This window comes from Bos mutus, chromosome 1, assembly GCF_027580195.1.
Source record: "Bos mutus isolate GX-2022 chromosome 1, NWIPB_WYAK_1.1, whole genome shotgun sequence".
In the NCBI taxonomy this organism is placed as follows: Eukaryota; Metazoa; Chordata; class Mammalia; order Artiodactyla; family Bovidae; genus Bos; species Bos mutus.
Window position 1 is genome coordinate 34050380 of NC_091617.1, and position 20710 is coordinate 34071089.

The window sequence follows — 20710 nt, forward strand, 5'->3', positions numbered from 1 at the left end:
GCAACACTTCACTTAAAACTACTCTGGTTATGATACTTTAGACAATCACTCTTACATCTATTTGTAATTTGGAACTTTCATTCCTATATTCCAAGTTCAGTGGTCACTGGGCTGCATATGTCAGTATGCTAAAAGAATTAGGCATTGCGTTTTCCCCTGGAGAAGGGAATGGCATCCCACTCCAGTATTCTTGCCTGGAGAATTTCATGGACAGAGGAACCTGGCAGACTATAGTCCACGGGGTTGCATAAAGTCAGACACAACTGAGTGACTGACAGTTTCACTCACTTTCCCAGGACTGGCTGTCATGATAGCATTTATTATTGATATATCAAACACTTTATTAAAGCCAGCTAGGTCACTGAACTTTTCCTAATTTCACCCTCCATGGTTTTAAAAAGTATTCACAATGTGCTATCTAATAGGACATCATTGGTTCTATTAGCATCTTAGTGTTCGAATGACTAAGTTTCTTTGGTAAGTCCATAGTTATTAATCAAGTAAGCAATATGCTTCCCAATTCACCTATGTTGAGGTCTAGGTCACTTGAGTGTGGATTCCACCTTCCTCTTTAGAGTCTCTGTGTATATTAACATTTTCATATTTACTAGAAGGAAGGAGAAAAGAAGGGAGGGATGGTGAAAGGATAGAATGAGGGGAAGAGGAGGAAAGGGAAGGAAAAGCAGGCAGACAGGCAAGTACGAACCCTTCTACTGATGCTGAGAAGGAAGCGGCCACACATCACCTCTCACCCGCCCATAACACAGGTGTCCAGCCTTTCCTCATCGCAGGATAGCCTGGGGCACTTGTTACAGTAACTCCCAGAGCCTCCTTCTGGACCCTCTGTCTGATTCAAAGGTCTGAGTTAGGAGGTGGCAATCTGTGATTTTCACAGCACTAGATCTACAACTATCAAACCTGAGCCTGCACCTGAATCCCTGGGAGGGCCGGTTAAAACATAGGTTACTCTACCTCTGAGTTGCTGATTCAGTGGGTCTGGGGCTTAGCCCAAGAATTTGCATATCTAACAAGTTCCCTTGCGACGCTCATGTTCCCAGTCCTGGAGACCACACTTTGAGAACCATTTCACTAGATTCTTCTTGGAACCAGGTGAGTTCAGAAGAAAAGTTCATAATGCATTTCTCTAAAAGGATCATTGGAATGATGGATTGTTTTTTCTCTAATGTTGTAATTATCTCAATTAAGTTGTCACCCGATCATTTTCTGTGAGTCAGAAATAAGATTTGAACACACTTCTGTGACCTCTATGGAGAGGGAAATAAAGAAGAAGCCCAATCTATTGCTTTGCTTTACTGAGGTTAAAAAAAAAAAAAAAAAGCAGAAATCAGGCAGATACAGTCACTGATATCTGTTTTGTACACTACAAAGAGTTAACATCACAACAGAGTGGGACAGAGTAAGCCATCAAGCAAACACAGAAGGCTTTCAAAGTCTGTATTCCTGGGGCAGACTCAGATCTCTGCTATGTCACCACATAGCACCTAGTGGAATGAGCAAGAGCTAATTTTTAAACGCTGATCCAGGCACGCCCATTATTTAGAGATCCAAATTGGGCCATCGGGGCTTAAGGAATGGTGCTTCGCAGCTCAGTCCTGCCACTATAAACTCAGGCCGGTTGCATCACTACTTTCCATGAGGAATTTAAGGGGTGTGACTGCATCCTTTCCAACCCTGCATTCCACATGTGACAAAACTGATCCAGCTGTTTGTCTGAAAGAAATTCCTTGCTGTCCTTAAAAATTAAAAAGCGAGTGGATATCCGTCCTCCAGGGGCAGGTCTCCAGCTGGAACCTGGTACAGACGGTTGCGAAACACAGCCAGTGGCCTGGAGAGCATCTGCTCTGGAATTCTTACCTCGCCATAAGGGGGTTAGCCCCATCTTGCTTTTTGAAATGGCAGATTCTTGATGAAGGGTGCTGGCTTGGCCCAAAGCTCTTGAGAAGTGTTCATCCACTACTGACCCAATGTCTCCCTGGAAATAAGTGAAAAGGACACAGCGAGAGTTAAGGTACTCCATCTCGGCAGGCTGGTCTTTCTCCTCCTCCTCCTCATCCTCCTCCTCCTCCTCCTCCTCCTCTTGTTTGCTGGGAAGGGTGACTTCCAGAGAGTCCTGCATCTTGCTGTATACCGCTAACTTCTTCTGGGATGGAATAAACAAAACACAGTATCAAAGACAGTTTGTAAAAAAAATTTAAAAAGCATTAACTAGTTAACTGTTCACTTAAAAAAAAAAAAAGACTCTAAATATTAACATATGTTCGCAAACTGATTCTTCTTCATTTGCTTTACTCCATCTCCCCCACCCTCTTCCCCAAACCGGCTTTCTGCTTCCCACCCTGAAAAAAAGACTGTTATTTCAGATTTGGTGGGAAAAAAATGTCCTTTATCCCATGGCATATTCTCAGACAGTTGTGTGTGTTTTTTTGTTTTTTTTTTTTAACCTAGATATACCAAAAGAAGGAATTTTTAAAAAAGAAAGTGACAGATCCCTTCCACTTTTGTTCCCATTTTCTATTTTAAAGATTTAATGTACAGCAACATTATAGTTCAGGATGGGGAGGAATAGAGAAGGAGGCCTCACTGCCTGGGGGAGGGGTGGAGAAGAAAAGAGCTTTTCATAAATGAAATACACTAAAATAAAAACAGGAATGTAGCATCTTATAAAAGGATTTGGCAGATGTGCTGAACTCATTTCTCAAAAATCAAACTAAAATGACAAAATAAGCCTGTGTGAAGATCCATTTTGCATGGAACATATTTTTTAGATGTTCCACTTACCACCATTATCATAAAAGGAGGGGGAAAAGGTATTATGATGACTTACTGAAAATAATACAAGTACTAGCAATGGCTACTATGGCTTTCAAAGTGAAAAACACTTGATAATTTTAAAATATTTTCAAAATAACATAATCATAGCTATAGACATAGTTTATATTATGACTGACACTCATATTTATTACCCCATTTAATCTTTATAATCCTACAACAAACATTGTTATTATTGTTTTATTATTTTTTTTATTTTTATTATTGTTATTATTATTGTTACTATTTTGACCTTGCAAAAGGTCACAGAATGTACAAGTGTGGGCCCAGAATGAATACAAAAAATATACAGATGTACATGTGCGTGTGCACGTGTGTCAGAGGAGGGCAGGGAAGGATATGTAGTGTGGAAAAAAATCACCAAAATGTTATGTTTTGTATTCTTTTTCTGGGTGGTAGGCTTGTAGTTGTTATTTTCTTATTCCTGCTTTCCAATATTTCCAAATATTTTCCATCAAGTACCTATCGCTTTTATAATCAACAATTTTACTATATATATAAAAAGATAATGCTACAAAATTATAAAATTCATTATTTTAATGACAAAATGAGCATCCTACCATCTGTATACCTACAAAACCTGACCATTTGTTATACCATTGTTCTTATTTCAGAGAAAAATGGATGCTGGAAAGTGAATGTGAGTAGATAAGAAGTGAATCATTCTAGAATATCAGTAAGCATAGATTGTCAAATGTTATCGAAACACATAACCCAGACTCTTAATGTTTCTAATGGTAACTACTAGCTTCAAAATCTATAGCCACAGATTATAAACGTATCATTCAAAAAACTGAACCCTTTTCCCTAGCAATGAATATGTTGTTCTTATGTGAGGTAGGCTCTGAAATGTTCAGGCACATTACAAGCTGTTGGTTATTATTTAGGGCTATTATATATACGTGTGTGTGTGTGTGTACCTACATATTCATACATACATACATATATATTCCTTTTTATTTAAAATTTGTTTCAGTAGGGTTATCGATTCATGATGAATAGAAAATTCATTCCCTGTGAGTGAACATGCCTTGCTGATTAATAAGTGATTGGTAATGACTGAGTGGTTACAAAATTCTTACAATCTGTTTTGCATAGATTTGAACATGTTTATGTTTAACTTCAATAATAAAAACACCATAGTAACATGTTATATATAAAATGAGAATATTGAACTAACTGACCTCTAAAGTTACTCCTGACTATAAATTCCATTATGAAGTTAAACGAATAGTATAATTTCTTGATGGCACTCTCTATTCACACGTGCATTTACCGAAGTTATACGGTTTTAAGCAAATGCACACACTCTGCCGAATTCTCAGGCATGTTAGAAAGAAGCACTGTTTTTATATGGGGAAAAAAATTAAAACTACTACAGAGTGGCTTCACTGCCACAAGTGTTCAGTATTATCCATTAAATCGCTTTCTTCCTCTCTGTTAACGTTCAGCACAGAATCAGTTTGTGAGAGTCAGGCTTTGCATCTCCTTGTTTCATTTGTTTAACATTTATTCTTTAAATGAAAGAATGGCTGGCTATGTTAGTTATCCAAAGAACGGCAAGTGTTTATTTATTTTATCCCAATTAGCAACTGACATTTAAATAAAATAAGTTATATGTGAAAGACTTAACTGCGAATCAAATACAAATGTAGCTTCCATTTGTATGCAAATATAACATAGTATTATGATCAATAATGATGATAATAAAATACCTTAATTTTTACATTGCTGGCAGTTGAATTTAAACTATACATTTTCAGTCTATTAAAGACTGCACAATTTTCTAACTGCTATATAATTTCATGCTATTCTTTTTTGCCCAATTGTTAAGTGATTGGATACAAATAAACTAATCTAAAATTTACACATTTTTCACTATGAAATGGGAAAAGATAAGCAAAATCTTCCATTGTATCAAAATACCTTTTATCTGTCAATTCTCTGTCAATGGATGCATTGATTCTCTATAATCTTTATATTTCCTATATATAATATACATATATATATATGGTTTTATATAAATATATATTGGAATATTCCTTTCAAATACACACAATACTACATAAATATCTATATTATATGCTTTTATTTAAATACACTTGGATAATTGTAAAATAATTATTTTTTCTCTCTCCTAGCTTTTTGGGGCAGATCTTCTACTAAATGAATTTGCTGGAGACTATCAAACAAATAAAATAGAAAAGGAGCCTATGATTTATTGACCAATGGACAAGACATAAAGCATATTTATTGTCACTTCTTTCACTTTTTTTGAGATAGAGTTGTATAAATTTTCACTAATTTTAGTGAACCAATTAAATATTTACATTTACAACACAAGCACATTTATGACCTCACCATCAACATCACTGGTTAAAATAAGAATTCTAAAGTATCTGATTAGCCAGATAGCTTCCTAAAATGCCAACACTGAACTTACACACATTTCTTGAACATTAAGTGTGATCATGAGGAAAATGGGAACACAAAATTAAAACAGCAATTGATTCACATGCTGACATTCACACCTTTCTAATCTTCCTTCCCATTGATTCTTAAGCCCTGACTACCTTCTGTTATCTGTTCTTCTGTGACTATAAATCAATTCTTTGCCTTCAAAAACAAAAAAATCTAAGTATGTTACTTATGTACGCTGTTGGCATATTCTATATTTACTTGGTGTATGCTCCTTGGAATGAAACTTCCCTAGCATGATCTTTGTTCTTGAAAAGAATATACAAAATTCAAAACGTTGAAAATAAATCTCAAATCATCAGAACCTAGATAGATTTCCTGAATCCAGGCTGAAAGGCAATGTGGTTCATATTTTTCTTAAAATGCACTATCACTCCCTAAAAATAGCCCAGTCTGTCAGAAGTATTCATGCTTTTCTTACTAGACACTTAAGAACTGTTAACAAAAATAAGTCATCAGAAGGAATTTCAAAGACTACAAGTTGGGTTATTGAATGTACCCCTCATGGCAGAATAATAACAAGTTTTCTTCAGGTAAAATAACCCTCAGTTAGATGAAACAATGACTGAGCTAACAGCCACAAAGTTAGAATTAACTTTGAAAGACTTGAAAGCAGCAGTGTGAAGGAAGTCTGGCTAGGCAGTGCAAACCATACCAAACCACCTCACAGACTGCCATCAGGCACAACAGAGACAAACTCACACAGGAATGTGCCGGAGAAAGGATTTGTCTGACAAGAGAAAGGCTTCCATGTCAGGAGCCAAATACCACTAAGTCCCCAAGGCTTAAGCCTACAAATGCCAAATGATTACTGTGCGTATGTGGAAACTTTTTCCTAAGGAAACAAAAATATTTTAATGAATCACTGAATATTTGGAAATAACTTAAAAAAAAAATCTCTACTGACTTTCTTCTCTAAGGCAATGATTCTCTCATCCTGACAGACATGGTTAGGGCCTATAAGAAAGGACCACTAGCCTCTAGTCAATGTTTCAAAACTATAAATCCCATAAAGTAGTGCATTTCTCTTTGATCATATTTTTCTGAATTTACTTGAATAACAGATTTTTAAATCTATCTCAGAGAGACTTGATGTTTTGGCCCTTAGTCTATGTGGAGGAGGGGGAATCAGGTGGAGGGAGGTCAGGATAAGGATCAGGATAAGGAAGATAGTTCACAGAACTTTGATGTATTTTGTTTCACTAACTCTCACCGGTGCACAAATATTCAGTCTAAATAATTATTCTCAATTTATATATGCAAAAGCTGATTTATTTGGCCAGCATCTAACTAGTAAATGGCAGGGATGGGATTAGAACTTATTTCTATCTGACTAGAAAGCATCTGCCAAGAAAACAGATTAAAGAAAATGAGCCTCTATATAATATTTAATTGAATAAACAAACAGAAGCCCACAGGCAGCATGGTATCATATGCTAAGAAAAGTCAAAAGTTAGTTATAACATTTAAAAATTAGGAATGCAAATGTATCAAAATATGATTATTAAATAAAGCATTGTTTTTCAAAATATATGTATACCTAGAGGAACCTGCCCTTCTATATCTAGAAATATGTTGTCCCCTTAGCAAGTTAGAAACAAAATAAAGTTTTTCTGAAAATACTATTTTGGAAATATGAGCAGAGTCAATTTACAACATACATTCATACCTCAAGATTTGTTTGCTAGCTTTGTGTGTTTGTTTTTATTTTTCTTAACAGTGGGAGAAGCAAACCAAAAATAACACTGGCTCTTTATGAGCACACTTGCTGCTCAATGATTCTGGTCATTATCAAAAAATCAAACCCACCCCCTTAAAGGATGAACATATTCCAGTTTTGAAGATGTTCAAAAAAATGTGCCACAGGCTGAGAGAGAATTTCAAAATTTGCATTCCCAAAATGTTTTAAGCAATGATCACATCATGAGGGTATGTGTTCTCTCTCAAACAGACTGCTTTGAATGAAACAACATTTCTGACATATAAATTTCTGGTATGTTTGTATAATCCTATTACTAGATTTAGGGTATGATTTCACTTTTAAAAATTTATCTATTGTTCATGGAATTGTCAGTTAATTCCTACTTTGTGTCAGTCATTGTGCAAAGACTTGGAGCCACAAAAATGATAGTCAAAGCATTTGAGAGAGGGTTGTAAGGAAAACGATAAAGAGAACTTGAGGGTGCATCTACCTGGCTAATTGTCTAATTTCTCCAAGTAGCTAATATTCAAAAATTTTTATATGAGAAAATAAGACAGTAACACTGGGTAAATTACTAATTGCTTTTCTTGCTTCTAAGGAAGCCCAGATGGGAAGGGAACACAGCAGAAAGAAGAACTGGAATGGTTAAGGAGATTTGACCACAACTAGTCCATAAATCTGGGTAAAGAACCAAAACCTCTGGCCCTGAACTTCCTCTTCTGAAAATGAGGAATTTTGACTTGATTATCTCAGAGAGCTTGTACAATTCTCTATCCTAATAAGCAACATGCTGGAGCTCTAGACAAATTCACACTTAATTTTGTTTCGTACATTGGCTGCCTCTTCTGATTTTTCAGGATACTGGCCAAAAAAAACCTACAGATCAGTGAAGACTAATTCTTTTGCAGACGTAGGTCATCTAGCTCAATTCCTAGGAATTAGTTTGGGTAATTCCTTTAGCTGTCTTCACAGGAACTGGAAAGGAGGCATCCTTCGAATCCTCTCACCCTACCCACTAAGGACAAGTATTTCAGCACACTAAAATAATACAGTTTTAAGAGAAAAGGACACCTGTTCACTTCAGGCCTTTCTTCCTTTCCTTTTTTTTTTTTTTTCTTCTTTACTAAAGTAGGAGACAAGTGAAAAATAGTTCAGTTACCCTAGTTTAGATCATACTTGTAAATTACTAGCATAAATCTGATATCTGCTGAAATATCTATAAATATGGCATTTATGACTTACTTCTAGCAGCAAATGTTTGTATCTAATGGTTCAAGGCATTCTTAGGGTCTTCCTAAATGAATAGCTGAAGTAGAAAACCAGCTGCTGAAAGAGGTGCTTTTTGAAAGATTCAGTGCAAAGTTTTGACCAAAATTACTTCCTTCACTGGTCTCTGCCAGAGTCGGGAAACTTAAGTATTAGAGAGCTTTGTTTCTTGAATGAAAATGTCTTTCCTAGAGATAATACCATAAATTGTTATATATTACTAGATTTATCAGTTTTGAGATTTCTTTTTAAAGCCAACTGGAAATAGGGCCTATGAGAATGAGATTCAAGTTAAGTGTCCAGGTTTTAGAACAGCAGTCACTTAACTTCTCAAATTCACTTTAGAATGTGACTTAAGCATTCCAAACATAATATTTTTTGTTTTGTTTTTGTTTTTTAATTTATTTATTTTTAATTGAAGGATAATGGCTTTACAATATTGTGTTGGTTTATGCCATACATCAATGTGAATCAGCCCATAGGTATACATTTTTGTCCCCTCCTCCAAGAACCTCCCTCCCACCTCCCACCTCCCACGCCATCACAGAGCCTGGGTCTTAGTTCCCTGAGTCATACAGCAGATTCCCACTGGCTATTTTACATATGGTGGTGTACACGTTTCCATGGTACTATCTCCATTCATTCCACCCTCTCCTTCCCCACTCCCTGTGACGGCACGTCTGTTCTCTATGTCTGCATCTCCATTGTTGCCCTGCAAATAGATTCATCAGTACCATCTTTCTAGATTCCATATATATGCTTTAATATACAATATTTGTTTTTCTCTTTCTGCCTTCACTCTGTATAATAGCTGAGCATAATATTTTTAGTCTTACTGAAAACCCCCTTTGCACAGAAAGATATAAGATAGAAATGTACATATTGCCGAATTGGGTCAGCACAACATCTCTTCTGTAGTTGCGAAAAGAGGTACCATGAAGGATCATTCTACCTCCTGATCACCCTCATTCCCTTTATCATCTCCTGGTCCTCTCCAACTCTGTGAGATGTGAGCCTCTACCAAGCACTAGGTAAAGAAGGACTTCCATGCATTGAGAGAAAATATCCTTAACTTAAATTTCCACAGAATGCTTCCTTGTCCTGGCATTTGGTTTTCTGGTGAATGAAGCCTTACTGCATGTGAATTTATGGCTTTCCAGCCTGCCTGTACTATCGGTATTGTAATCTCCATTTTGGTTGATTGCCAGAGACAACAGTTCAGTTTAGTTAGTTTAAAGTTTAATTTTCCTTCTGGCTTTGAATTTTCTGGCTGGAAAGTTATTGGGAGCATAAAGCTCTGAGGCACTTGAAACTTCTCAGTCTCTACAGTCAAGTTATTTTGTGTAGTATGGAATCAGAGAGGCTGTTCTTTCTCAAAGAAGTCCTGTATGGACTCTTACAAATCCACTTAAGTCCTTGCTTTCAGTTGCAAGAAAATTAGATCCTCCCACTTAAATAAGAGGCCTGTGTATTGAAACTATTTAGAATGTAATTATATGCTTTTCTCTTAATGAATCTAAACTTATGTTGGAATAGCAATGATATATAAGGTACCTAAAGCTGACTGTTAATACCACTTCCTGAATATTATTTTCAAATAAATACATGTTCATTTGCTAACTGATATTCTGCTTCATCAACAAAGGATGCAACATGGATAGCAAAAGTCATTAGCATTATACAAATGCTGCAAAAGGACTTCGGAATGCCTAAACTAAAAACGTACACTACCAAGGACTTGGAAAGAATTTCAAGCCCCAAGGCCAAAGAATCTACTGCGTATTAATCTTCTTTATCAAAAAGTTGATTTGGAGCACTAAAGACAAAAATAAGTCTATTGCACAATAGCAAGAAAAAAAAAGACAGGGGACCACATGGTATGGTGGAAAGATGCTATCCTAGGGAGCAGGGCATCCAGTGGTCCTAATTTTGTCACCCATTAGCTTTGAAATCTTTAGTCAGGTATTTCAGCCCTATAAACATGCATTTCTCCATCTGGAAAAGGAGGGGTTGAAGTGTGTGTTTTCCAGGGTTTTTTTCCCTAACAAACAGAATCTCGGAAAGATTTTTATGACCTAACCAAAGTGGCAGAGGCCAGAGAAAGAGCTTGAAAAATCCCTTACAAACTTATAACTGGAGTTCTGCCTCCCAAGACTTTTAATTCTCTTAAGTGGAAGCATGCATGTATAGTCACCCAGCTGTCACCCTGGAAGAGGGGAGATTAAATATACTCATATATGAAGCCCAAAGTGTGACTGTTAAAAACCCTTATGCACAATTAGTGAACAAGGGCTATTCTCCTCTGTTTTCACTGCCTCGTCTATGAACTACCCAGTTCTGAAAGCTCTGCTTTAAGTATCTCCCTAATGTTAACATTATGAAAGAATGGGGGGAGGGGGAGGGAGATTTTAGACAACCGCAGATTGCCCGCATTTAAGATGAGGAATCCAGTGTATGAAGGGAATTTATGATTTCACATTATTTCCCTCAATTTTTCCTGACACATATCTTGAGTTTTTGTTTTTTATTTTTTCCATTTTTCCTACTGTCACTACTAGGATAGAAGGACATTCCTTTCTGTACATGTTCTGCAGTGTCATCATGCCTTTGGAGCATGTGCTGAGAGACGGGGTCAAGAGTTCTCCTGAGGAGATAGTAGGGGCTGATACTTTCGACCTAGGAAGAAATGGTGGGCACAGGGACCAGAGAGCTTAGCAGCCCTCAACAAATCCTGGCTCTAGAAACCACACTAAAATGTATTCACAGCCATGCAGTTTCTAGGAAGTAACGTCAAGGACTATAAAATTGACTCTACAGGTATATTTACATAAGGTGCTAACCTATTACCCACCAACAATGTATAGTATGTTCAAATAAAAAAAATAAAACTTAAGATTTCAAACATACTCTGTGCTTTTAGGGGAAAAGCTGAGAGTACATGTGTCTGGAGTATGAAGTTCTACTATTTCAAAAAGAATTTTCTGCTATATAATCATACATTAAAAGGAAAATATACTTAAGTTTAAAATCCAGTGTAACAAACCATTATGGCATAATAATTTACAAGGACTTCAGAGCTACATGGCTTTGAGGGAAAAATCACAAAGATACACTACAATAATTGGATATACAGAAGTGACAGCAAAACTTTAATGCTATCTTTTCTAACCTTTTCTAAATGATGTTTAAACTTTGTCACTCTATCACTTTTTCTGCTTCTTGGCCTCAACAAATCAATTTTTTTAATGTAGTAGGGCTTGTAGCTCTTATTTTTGTCTTTCATGCAAGATGCTACTAGGGGTCACTTTCCATGTGCAGAGAAAACAATCTTCATGGATAATAATGATAAAAACTTATGGAATGCAAAAACAACCAAAATATGTATTCTCAGATGACTATGTTGAGGACAAGTCAATATTAGTCCCACTTCACCCACACACCACATAGTCTAAAAATGTTGTCAGCTTGATAACAATTTCCTGATTTAATCTTTTTTCCAACAGAAAATATAGGTCATCAAAATAAACTCCTGACAGTAAAAGAACAGGAGTTACACTACTATCTTTTATTTTGCTAGCCAGTTATAGTCAAATAGTTTCTTTACTCCACAAAACAAAATAATCTCAAACAAGCCAATGCAGTAAAAGCAACATAAAAATTTCAAGCACACTTCTCAACAAAGTTCTTAAGCTCAACTCAGCCTAATGCCTACTTAAACAATATCTACAGAAGCCCAAAGGGTAGCAGAAATTACTATTTACTAATATATGATACTCATCAAGGTAGACATTTCAAGTGAAAAAGAAAGCTTATTTTTTGATTTGTTGATGGTCTTAGCAAAAGAATGCAATTTGGGAACTGAGTTCCGGGGCTACTGCAAAAGTTAGATAAGACATCGGAGTCATTTTTTATTAAAAACTATATTTCATGATTAGTTATTTACAATTTTTCTGGTACCAAACTTTATTTTCTAGCTCAAAAAATTATTCCAATTCTAACCCTCACTAAATATTCATATTTTAATGCAACTATTTCCACAACTCTAGAAAATAAAATCTTACTTAAAAGTAATCTGCTAAAGTTAATTTTGATGGGGAAAAATACCTTTATGAATGCTTAGTAAAGTTTGAGTTTATTGCTCATCTATGTTCCAATTGATAACTGAAGGCCTCTACAGTGTCTGCAATGGAAGAAAGGAAAGAAGAGGGTGGTTCATCTGAAACAGAGTGTTCATAAAACACACAAAACAGATATCCAATGTCTCTTTGCATCCCTTGCCTGACTTGGATTTAAATGGTTTTCTCCATTACCTATATCTTTTATATTAAAGCCAAAGAATGTAAACAAAGAGCCTAACCAAAATGTTTTAACCTATTACCCTTGACCACAAATTACAAAGCTTTCCCATTCCCCTCCCTAAGAGTAATCTTGCTTTTAAATGCTGAAACTGATGAATATTAAAAAAAAAAAAAAGCCACGGAGTGAGGCTCCTTCCTCTTTTGCCCTAGTTGTCCTGGTTAAGCTCATACTGTTCACCAGATGAATCTAGAGTATGTACCCTTCCAGAATCAGCTGAATTTCAGTCCCTAAATTATAAACAGAAGTTATCATTTCTTTCCAAAGAGTAGCACAATAAATCTAGTAAAGAGACAGAAGTAGAGGAAATATTTTAAACGACCAGGTTAATTAAAGAGCCAAACCCTAAAGACCACAATAAAACACAGGGTTTTTAAGAAACTAAAAAACAAAAAACAAAAAATCAATAAACACTGTGGATGTTATTATTAAAAGCGCACCTAGATCCCTGATAGGTATCTCCACCTCAGAGTATATAAATAGCATTTTTTTAAGTCTCACCAAACCAACCCAGCCTAACTCCCAGAGTCTGAGGACCCTACTTTGGTACACCCTGGCCACGTGCTCACGTATGTGCTTTATGTAGGCTGACTAACCCTTGACACTCTGTGGCATCCAGAAAGGAACATCCAGGGATACCAAGTGCTAAATTCCCCCAAACCCTATTCTCCCTTCTAAAGGAACGCTATCATCTCCCTAGTTCCTGAACCCTTCTTATCTAACAGCATTCAGTCACTCTTGGCATGGTGGAGATACAGCATCCAGTGATCCAAGGTTACTTCTTGGCTTGGGAAAGGAGAGGGTTCTGTCCAATAGACTGAACCATAGCACCTCTGTGCTTTGATGGAATTAAAAATAGATGAGGGATTTGGGGATCAATACTTGCCCCTTAAGTCACAGTATGGAAGAAGACAGACTTTACAGAGAACTTCTAATATAATTTGACGAATATCACGCTAGACCCAAGTTCCACCAAAAAAGTCCCAGAACAGACATTCCGTGGGCTCACTATCCGGATAGCCTTCCCTGTGTCAGTGACACATTTCATCCTCTTAATCAAGAAAACCCTAGTACACTCCACCTTTTCAAAGGAAACAAGATACTTGGTTTAAAGGAAGTTTACTCACATATTCTTAAAACAGGTGCCCTTGGTGAGCTTCAAAGAACTGAGCCCTAAGAGCTAGGGTGGCTATGACCACAGCTCACTGAAGCCCCCAGCCAGGTAACTTCTCACTTGGAATCCCCACCCGTCGGCCACCTGGCTGCTCGTCCTTCCCGAAACTCTGCTCTGCTCTTCTCTTCCGATGGCTTTCTGTTCAAGGGCGCTCCCGCAACTCTCAGAGCATCCTCCGCACCACCCATCCCAGAGGGACGTCGTCGCGGGAGCCCCAGACCGATACTCTCCGTGCCCCTCGCCCCCGCCCCCGGCAGGCTGCCCGGTCGGTGACTCACCTGCTGGCCAGGTTGGGGCGCCGGGTGGTAACAGGCTGTGGGGCAGGTTGCAGCTGCCACGGGGTTGGGCAGATACTGGGGCGCTCCATATGGCTGGGGGTGATACATCACCTCCGCACAACTCATGGCAGCCGGGGCAGCGGCGGCCCCGGGGCTGCGGCCGCGGCTTTATGAGCTGGAGCGACGGGCTCCGCCGCCGCCTCTGTCGCAGCTCCAGCTGCTACTGCGGCCAAGACGGGTCCTCGGCGGCCGCGGGCTCCGCGCGCCGCTCCGGCTCGGGAGGAGTTGGCAGTTAGCGGGGGCCCATGCGCGGGCACCCTCATCTTCAGCCCCTCTGGGTGTCCCCTGGCCTGCGCTTATATAGCGACTCGGGGACGCAATGGCCCGCCGCGCGGCGGGGACATGACAGTGCGGGGTTCTGGCGCCCACCGCCGCGCCAGCCGCTGCGGAGCGCCGGCCGGGGTTGGGCAGACCTGGGGAGCCGGGCTCTGGTTTGCATATACACAATGCACGCCCGGGGCTCGTCCTATCACCGGCGCTCCCGGCTGGGCGAGGACCAGGAGGCGGGGGCAATGGGAGGGAGCTGGCCGGGAAGGAGAGGGAGCGCTCTCCTCTCCGGGTCTGACGCGGAGCTCGGCGAAGTTCCTCCAACTCGGCCGGTGGCGGGCCGGTCGCCCAGCAGGGGGACCCCGGGGAGGACCGGCCGCGGATTGGAGCGAAGTTGGAAGCCCTCTCCGCCTCCCGGCAGTGGGGTGATGGTGGGAGGGAATGGTATGCGAGAGGCTCCACGCCCTTACAAAAGCTCCGCGGATTCCCAGCCCATCTCCTGTCACCTGGCCGCCGGGGCGAGGGCTTCCCAGCACCGAGATTTTACAGGGAACACCAACGTAGAGGCCGAGGCTAAATGAAGGCCAAGTGTACTGAGAGGTAAAACAAAGCAGGCGCAAAATGAAGTGGGATTAGCTCCTACATTAAATATAACCATAAGTGCTAACTTCCTTGCAAGAGCGCACATGCCAAGAATGCAGCCCGGTTCTCTACAATCTCCGCTTTAAGTTTACACCTTCACGGTATGACCTCCTGTGGGATGTCAACCTCTTCTGGCCTTTTCAACCTGGTTTCCATAAAATAACAAACAGTGACACGCGATTAAACCTACATCCAGCTGTTGTTTAAAGATTTATTTGCAAGTGGTTTACAATCTTCTCCAATATAATTGTATTTCAATATAATCAAGTAAAGTAGAAAAGAATTATACTTACTTTGTAAAGAAGCAAAGTCTCTGACCGAGTATATCCCTCCCTCTATATGTAACACAGAACAATCTCTTTTTGTTTGCAGAAACTAGCCTTTGAGAAGTTAATCTGGATGTCAACTGTACTGATGTTCCGGACAGATGTGGCCCCCTAAAATTCCCATGCTGAAGCCTAACGCCCAATGAGACTGTATTTGGAGACACAGTCTATCAGGAGGTAATTAAGGTTAATAAAGGTCATGAACACAAGGTCCTAATCTAGGATTGATGTGTTTGTAAGAAGAGGAAGAGATACCAGAGGGCTGTCTGCTTTGGCAGGCTTGTAACACCTAGTGAGAAGCAAGTCAGGATAAGAAGCCTCACCAGAAACTAACTCTGAGGGTACTTTAATCTTAAATTTTTAGCCTCCAAAACTGTGACAAAATAATTTCTATGTTTAAGCCACACAGTCTGTGATGTTTTGTTATGGAGGCCCTAGCAGACTAATACACATGTATAGTACTAACATACTGTTTACATTATTAATTTTTATAATATTATAAATATAAATGTGTGTATGGTTATATATAACTAGCCAGACACACAAATATATAAACACATGTACCCTCACACATGCCCTCCCTCATACACTCAAATATACAAACTGTAGTGACTGGATAGGAACTGTTAGCTACTCATAGTAGCTCCTATTCACTTGCTCATTCTCTGATTACTTGAAAATTAAGAATATATTTATTAAGGGCTTTCATCACTTAGACATTGTGCTTTCTGTAACAGAGGATATATTCCTATCTGTTGTTGTTCTTCAGTTGCCTAGTCATGTCTGACTCTTTGCAGCCCCATGGACTGCAGCACGCCAGGTCCCTGTCCCTCACCATCTCCAGGAGTTTGCCCAAGTTCATGTCCATTGCATCAGTGATACCAACCAAACATCTCATCCTCTGTTCCCTTCTTCTTCTTCTGCCTTCAGTCTTTCCCAGCATCAGGGTCTTTTCCAATGAATCAGCTGTTGACATCAGGTGACTGAAAGATTGGAGCTTGAGCATCAGTCCATCCAGTGAGTATTCAGGGCTGATTTCCTTTAAGATTGTCTGGTTTGATCTGCCTGCTGTCCAAGGGACTCTCAAGAGTCTTCTCCAGCACGACAGTTCAAAAACACCAATTCTTTGGTGCTCTGCCTTCTTTATGGTCTACCTTTCACAATCATATGTGACTAGTTGAAAGACTATATGGACCTTGATCAGCAAAGTGATGTCTTTCCTTTTTAACATACTGTCCAGGTTTGTCATAGCTTTCCTGCCAATAAGCAATCATCTTCTAGTATCATGGCTGCTGTCACCATCTGCAGTGATTTTAGAGCCCAAGGAAATCTGTCACTGCTTCCACCTTTCCTCTTTCTATTTTCCATGAAATATAAGGTCCCTATAGTCAATACTATGGTCTTTCCAGTAGTTACGTATGGATGTGAGAGTTGGATCATAAAGAAGGCTGAACACCAAAGAAGTAATCCTTTTGAACTGTGTTGTTGGAGAAGACTCTTGAGAGTTCCTTGGACTGCAAGGAGATCAAACCAGTCAATCCCAAAGGAAATCTATCCTGAATATTCATTGGAAGGACTGATGCTGAAGCTGAAGCTCCAATACTTTGGCCACCTGATGCAAAGAGCCAATTCACTGGAAAAGACCCTGATGCTGGGAAAAATTGAAGGAAGGAGGAGAAGGGACAACAGAAGGGGACAACAGAAGATGAGATGGTTGGATGGCATCACCTACTCAATGATATGAATTTGTACAATCTCTGGGAGACAGTGAAGGACAGAAGCCTGATGGGATGCAGTCCATGGGGGTTGCAAAGACTTGGACATGACTGAGTGACTGAAAGACAGAAACAATTTGCCATGAGGTGATGGGGCTGGATGCCATGATCTCAGTTTTTTTTTTAATGTTTAGTGTTAAGACAGCTTTTTCACTCTCCTTCTTCACCTTCATCAACAGGTTCTTTGGCGTCATCCACATATCTGAGGCTGTTGGCAATATTTCTCTTGGCAATCTTGATTCTAACTTATAAGTGTTCTAGCCAGGCCTTTCTCATGATGTGGTCTGTGTATAAGTTAGATAAATAGGGTGGCAATAAGTAAGACATATACAAATTTATTTAAAATACTTATTACTGCTTTTTCTCAAGTTGAAAACCACTGGTCATACCAATCTTCTCTGTTTCAAATTTCATCTTTTCAGTCCAGATGGCTCCATACAGATCTTCTGTAGGACCTCAGTCATAATAGCACTAATATTGTCCCCATAGCCCTGACCTGATCTTCCTCTTTTGATCTCCATTTCAGGTATTGAAACTCCCATCCTAGTTGCTGAGCTGGAAATCTGGGTATCATCCAACATCACAGCCTCCACATATGGTCTTGGAGTCCATTTCATCCCCATTTATACCTTTCTACTGACTCTCTCCCCTAATCTCTTTATCTCTGCTGCTATGATTCTTAGTTCACTGGGAGATCTCTCACCCAGAATCCTGCAAGAGGCACCTACCTGATTTCCAGGCCCCAGGTTCAAATCTCTTCTGATCCATTTGTCCATTCTCTTCCGTTCCAGTCACTGCAAATCCAACAAAGTAATGATGCTTGCCCTTCTTTTTAAAAAAATTTCCCCAGCAGCTCTTGACAGTCTACAGTCCCAACTCTTTAACATTCAGATTTTGGCTCTTACCTATGTCACCATCTCCTGCAACTGTCCATTCAGCCATCTGAATTGAGACCTCCCTTTCTAGGAAGAAGTATAGTCACTTAACACTTCTAACTTTATCTTCAGATAATATATCTAAAACTGATTATTTTTGTACAATTATATGTGCGATATGTCTCCTCCACTAGAGTATTGCTGAATCATATATATCTTGTATATCTAACATTTAGGAGGTTTTCAGGTTCTATTTGTTGACTTAGAAAATAAAGGCAGAACTAGCTCGAACATGTTCATGCTCCAATTTCTGCATCTTCCTTGTGTCCCGTAGAGCCTCTGTTTAGTATGTTGCAAATATTTAATGTACGACTAAGACATAGTTCTTGGACACTAATGTCATAGGCTCAAAAGTCTGGAGGTGTTTGGCAAAATTTTCTATGATGCAATATATATGTTTTGGTGCCTTTCTTCCTCCCTATCCTGCACTGATAGAAGAAAATGAAGATAAATTATGCCCAGACAGAGAGGTAGGATAATTCCTATTAAGGAAAGCTAAGTTGGAGTCCTTGTAGGAAAGAAGATATGTCTGACTTCCCCTAGGTAGAAGTTTAGGGTTTTAGAATAGAAAAGAATAAAAAAGATCACCTAGTTTACAACATCTTTTAAAGATAAGCAAACAAGTGATCTAAAGCAAGAGAATTCCAGAAAAGCATCTACTTGTGCTTCATTGACTATGCTAAAGCTTTTGTGTGGATCACAACAAACTGTGGAAAATTCTTCAAGAGATGGAAATACCAAACCACCTTACCTGCCTCTTGAGAAACCTGTATGCAGGACAAGAAGCAACAGTTAGAACCAGACATGGAACAACAGACTGGTTCAAAATTGGGAAAGGAGTGCATCAAGACTGTATATTGTCTTCCTGCTTATTTAACTTATATGCAGAGTACATCATGCAAAATGCTGGACTAGGTGAAGCACAAGCTGGAATCAAGATTGCTGGGAGAAATATCAATAATCTCAGATATGCAGAGGACCCCATCCTTATGGCAGAAAGCAAAGAAAAACTAAAAAGCCTCTTGATGAAAGTGAAAGAGGAGAGTGAAAATGCTGGTTTAAAACCTAATATTCAAAGAAAGATTCTGTCATCTAGTCACTTCACTTCATGGTAAATAGATGGGGAAACAGTGAGAGACTTTATTTTCTTGGGCTCCAAAATCACTGCAGATGATGACTGCAGTCATGACATTAAAAGATACTTGCGTCTTGGAAGAAAAGCTATGACCAACCTAGACAGCATATTAAAAAGCAGAGACATTACTTTGCCAACAAAGGTCCGTCTAGCCAAAGCTATGGTTTTTCCAGTAGGCATGTATGGGTATGACAGTTGGACCACAAAGAAGGCTGAATGCCAAAGAATTGATATTTCTGAACTGTGATGTTGGAAACGACTATTGAGAGTCCCTTGGACTGCAAAGAGATCAAACCAGTCAATCCTAAAGGAAATCCATCCTGAATATTCATCAGAAGGACTGATGCTAATCTGAAATTCTAATTCTTTGGCTACCTGATGGGAAGAGCCTCCTCATTAGAAAAGACCCTGATGCTGGGAAAGATTGAAGGCAGATAGAAGAGGGGGACAGAGGATGAGATGGCTGGATGGCATCACCTACTCAATGGACATGAGTTTGAGCAAGCTCTGAGAGATGGTGAAGGACAGGGAAGCCTGATGTGCTGCAGTCCATGGAGTCACAAAGAGTGACAGGAAATGGAGGCAGAACTAAAATCAAAGTGTCCCAGTCTCTGGACTCTTAGTTCAGTTTTCTACCACCCACAATAATATATATAAACAAACACATGCACACACACACACATGCATATATATATATATATATATATATTTACATGCACACATATATATGTGGGTGTGCATACGTGTACATATTCATTAGTGCATATAAGCAGAGGTTCTAGATGAGATCATCTTTTGGTGAACCCAGAGTTGTGAAAAAGGAGTGGGTTGGGGGCAATGTAGGCTGATTGCATTTGACAGTAGTGAGTCATCCAAACCAGAGATTTCAATCTGACCAATGATGTACTCATTTTCATATCTGTCATGCAGAGGTGTCACAATTATTTGGAATAACATAGTAATAGGATGGAATTTGATGATTTATTTCTGAGTTCAGGTTTCTCAAAAATTACTCATTTATCTTTATTTTCTTCTTTCAGTCTGCCCCACTCCTCTTCTGGTTGAGTGATGTGAAATTCAAGCCTATCTGATGTTTATCCTCCTACTGTTTTATATCCCAGCCACTGTGGCTCTAATAGAATACTTGTATGTGTGTATGCTCAGTTGTATGTGACTCTTTGTAACCCCATGGACGTAGCCCCGCCAGGCTCCTCTGTCTATGGAACTTTCCAAGCAAGAATATTGGAGCAGATTGCCATTTCCTACTCCAGAGGATCCTCCCAACCCAGTGAATGAAGCCACATCTCTTGTGTCTCCTGCATTGGCAGGCATGTTCTTTACCACTGCACCAGCTGGAAAACCACCAATAGAATACTTAGGTGGCCTTTAATGTTTCCAACTCTCTGAGTCAGGGATTTACAGTCACTGTATTTTTGGCACCACCCACCAAATTTCCCAGAATATTT

General features: G+C 39.2%; 1 protein-coding gene and 1 long non-coding RNA gene across 5 annotated transcripts in view; one reads left to right on the forward strand and one right to left on the reverse strand.

The window, feature by feature from the left end:
• The window catches only part of VGLL3 (vestigial like family member 3), a 54158-nt gene extending 39553 nt beyond the window's left edge, over positions 1 to 14605 (reverse strand). Inside the window, exons 1-2 of one of the 4 annotated variants that reach the window (XM_005895591.2) lie at positions 14105 to 14605; positions 1876 to 2158 (exon numbers count right to left, since the gene is read on the reverse strand). In XM_005895591.2, the coding sequence (XP_005895653.2) occupies positions 1876 to 2158; positions 14105 to 14230 (409 nt within the window). In that variant the 5' untranslated portion in view covers positions 14231 to 14605. Of the gene's footprint in view, positions 1 to 1875; positions 2162 to 13779; positions 13931 to 14104 lie in introns of those variants that run through there. The other 3 variants (XM_070367852.1, XM_070367866.1, XM_070367860.1) reach the window with 3 other exon arrangements.
• Positions 13995 to 18334, forward strand: LOC138987238 (uncharacterized). The gene is made up of 3 exons (XR_011463694.1): positions 13995 to 14091; positions 15446 to 15576; positions 17701 to 18334. It is a non-coding gene; the product is annotated as an uncharacterized lncRNA (long non-coding RNA).
• Positions 18335 to 20710: the final 2376 nt, after the last annotated feature.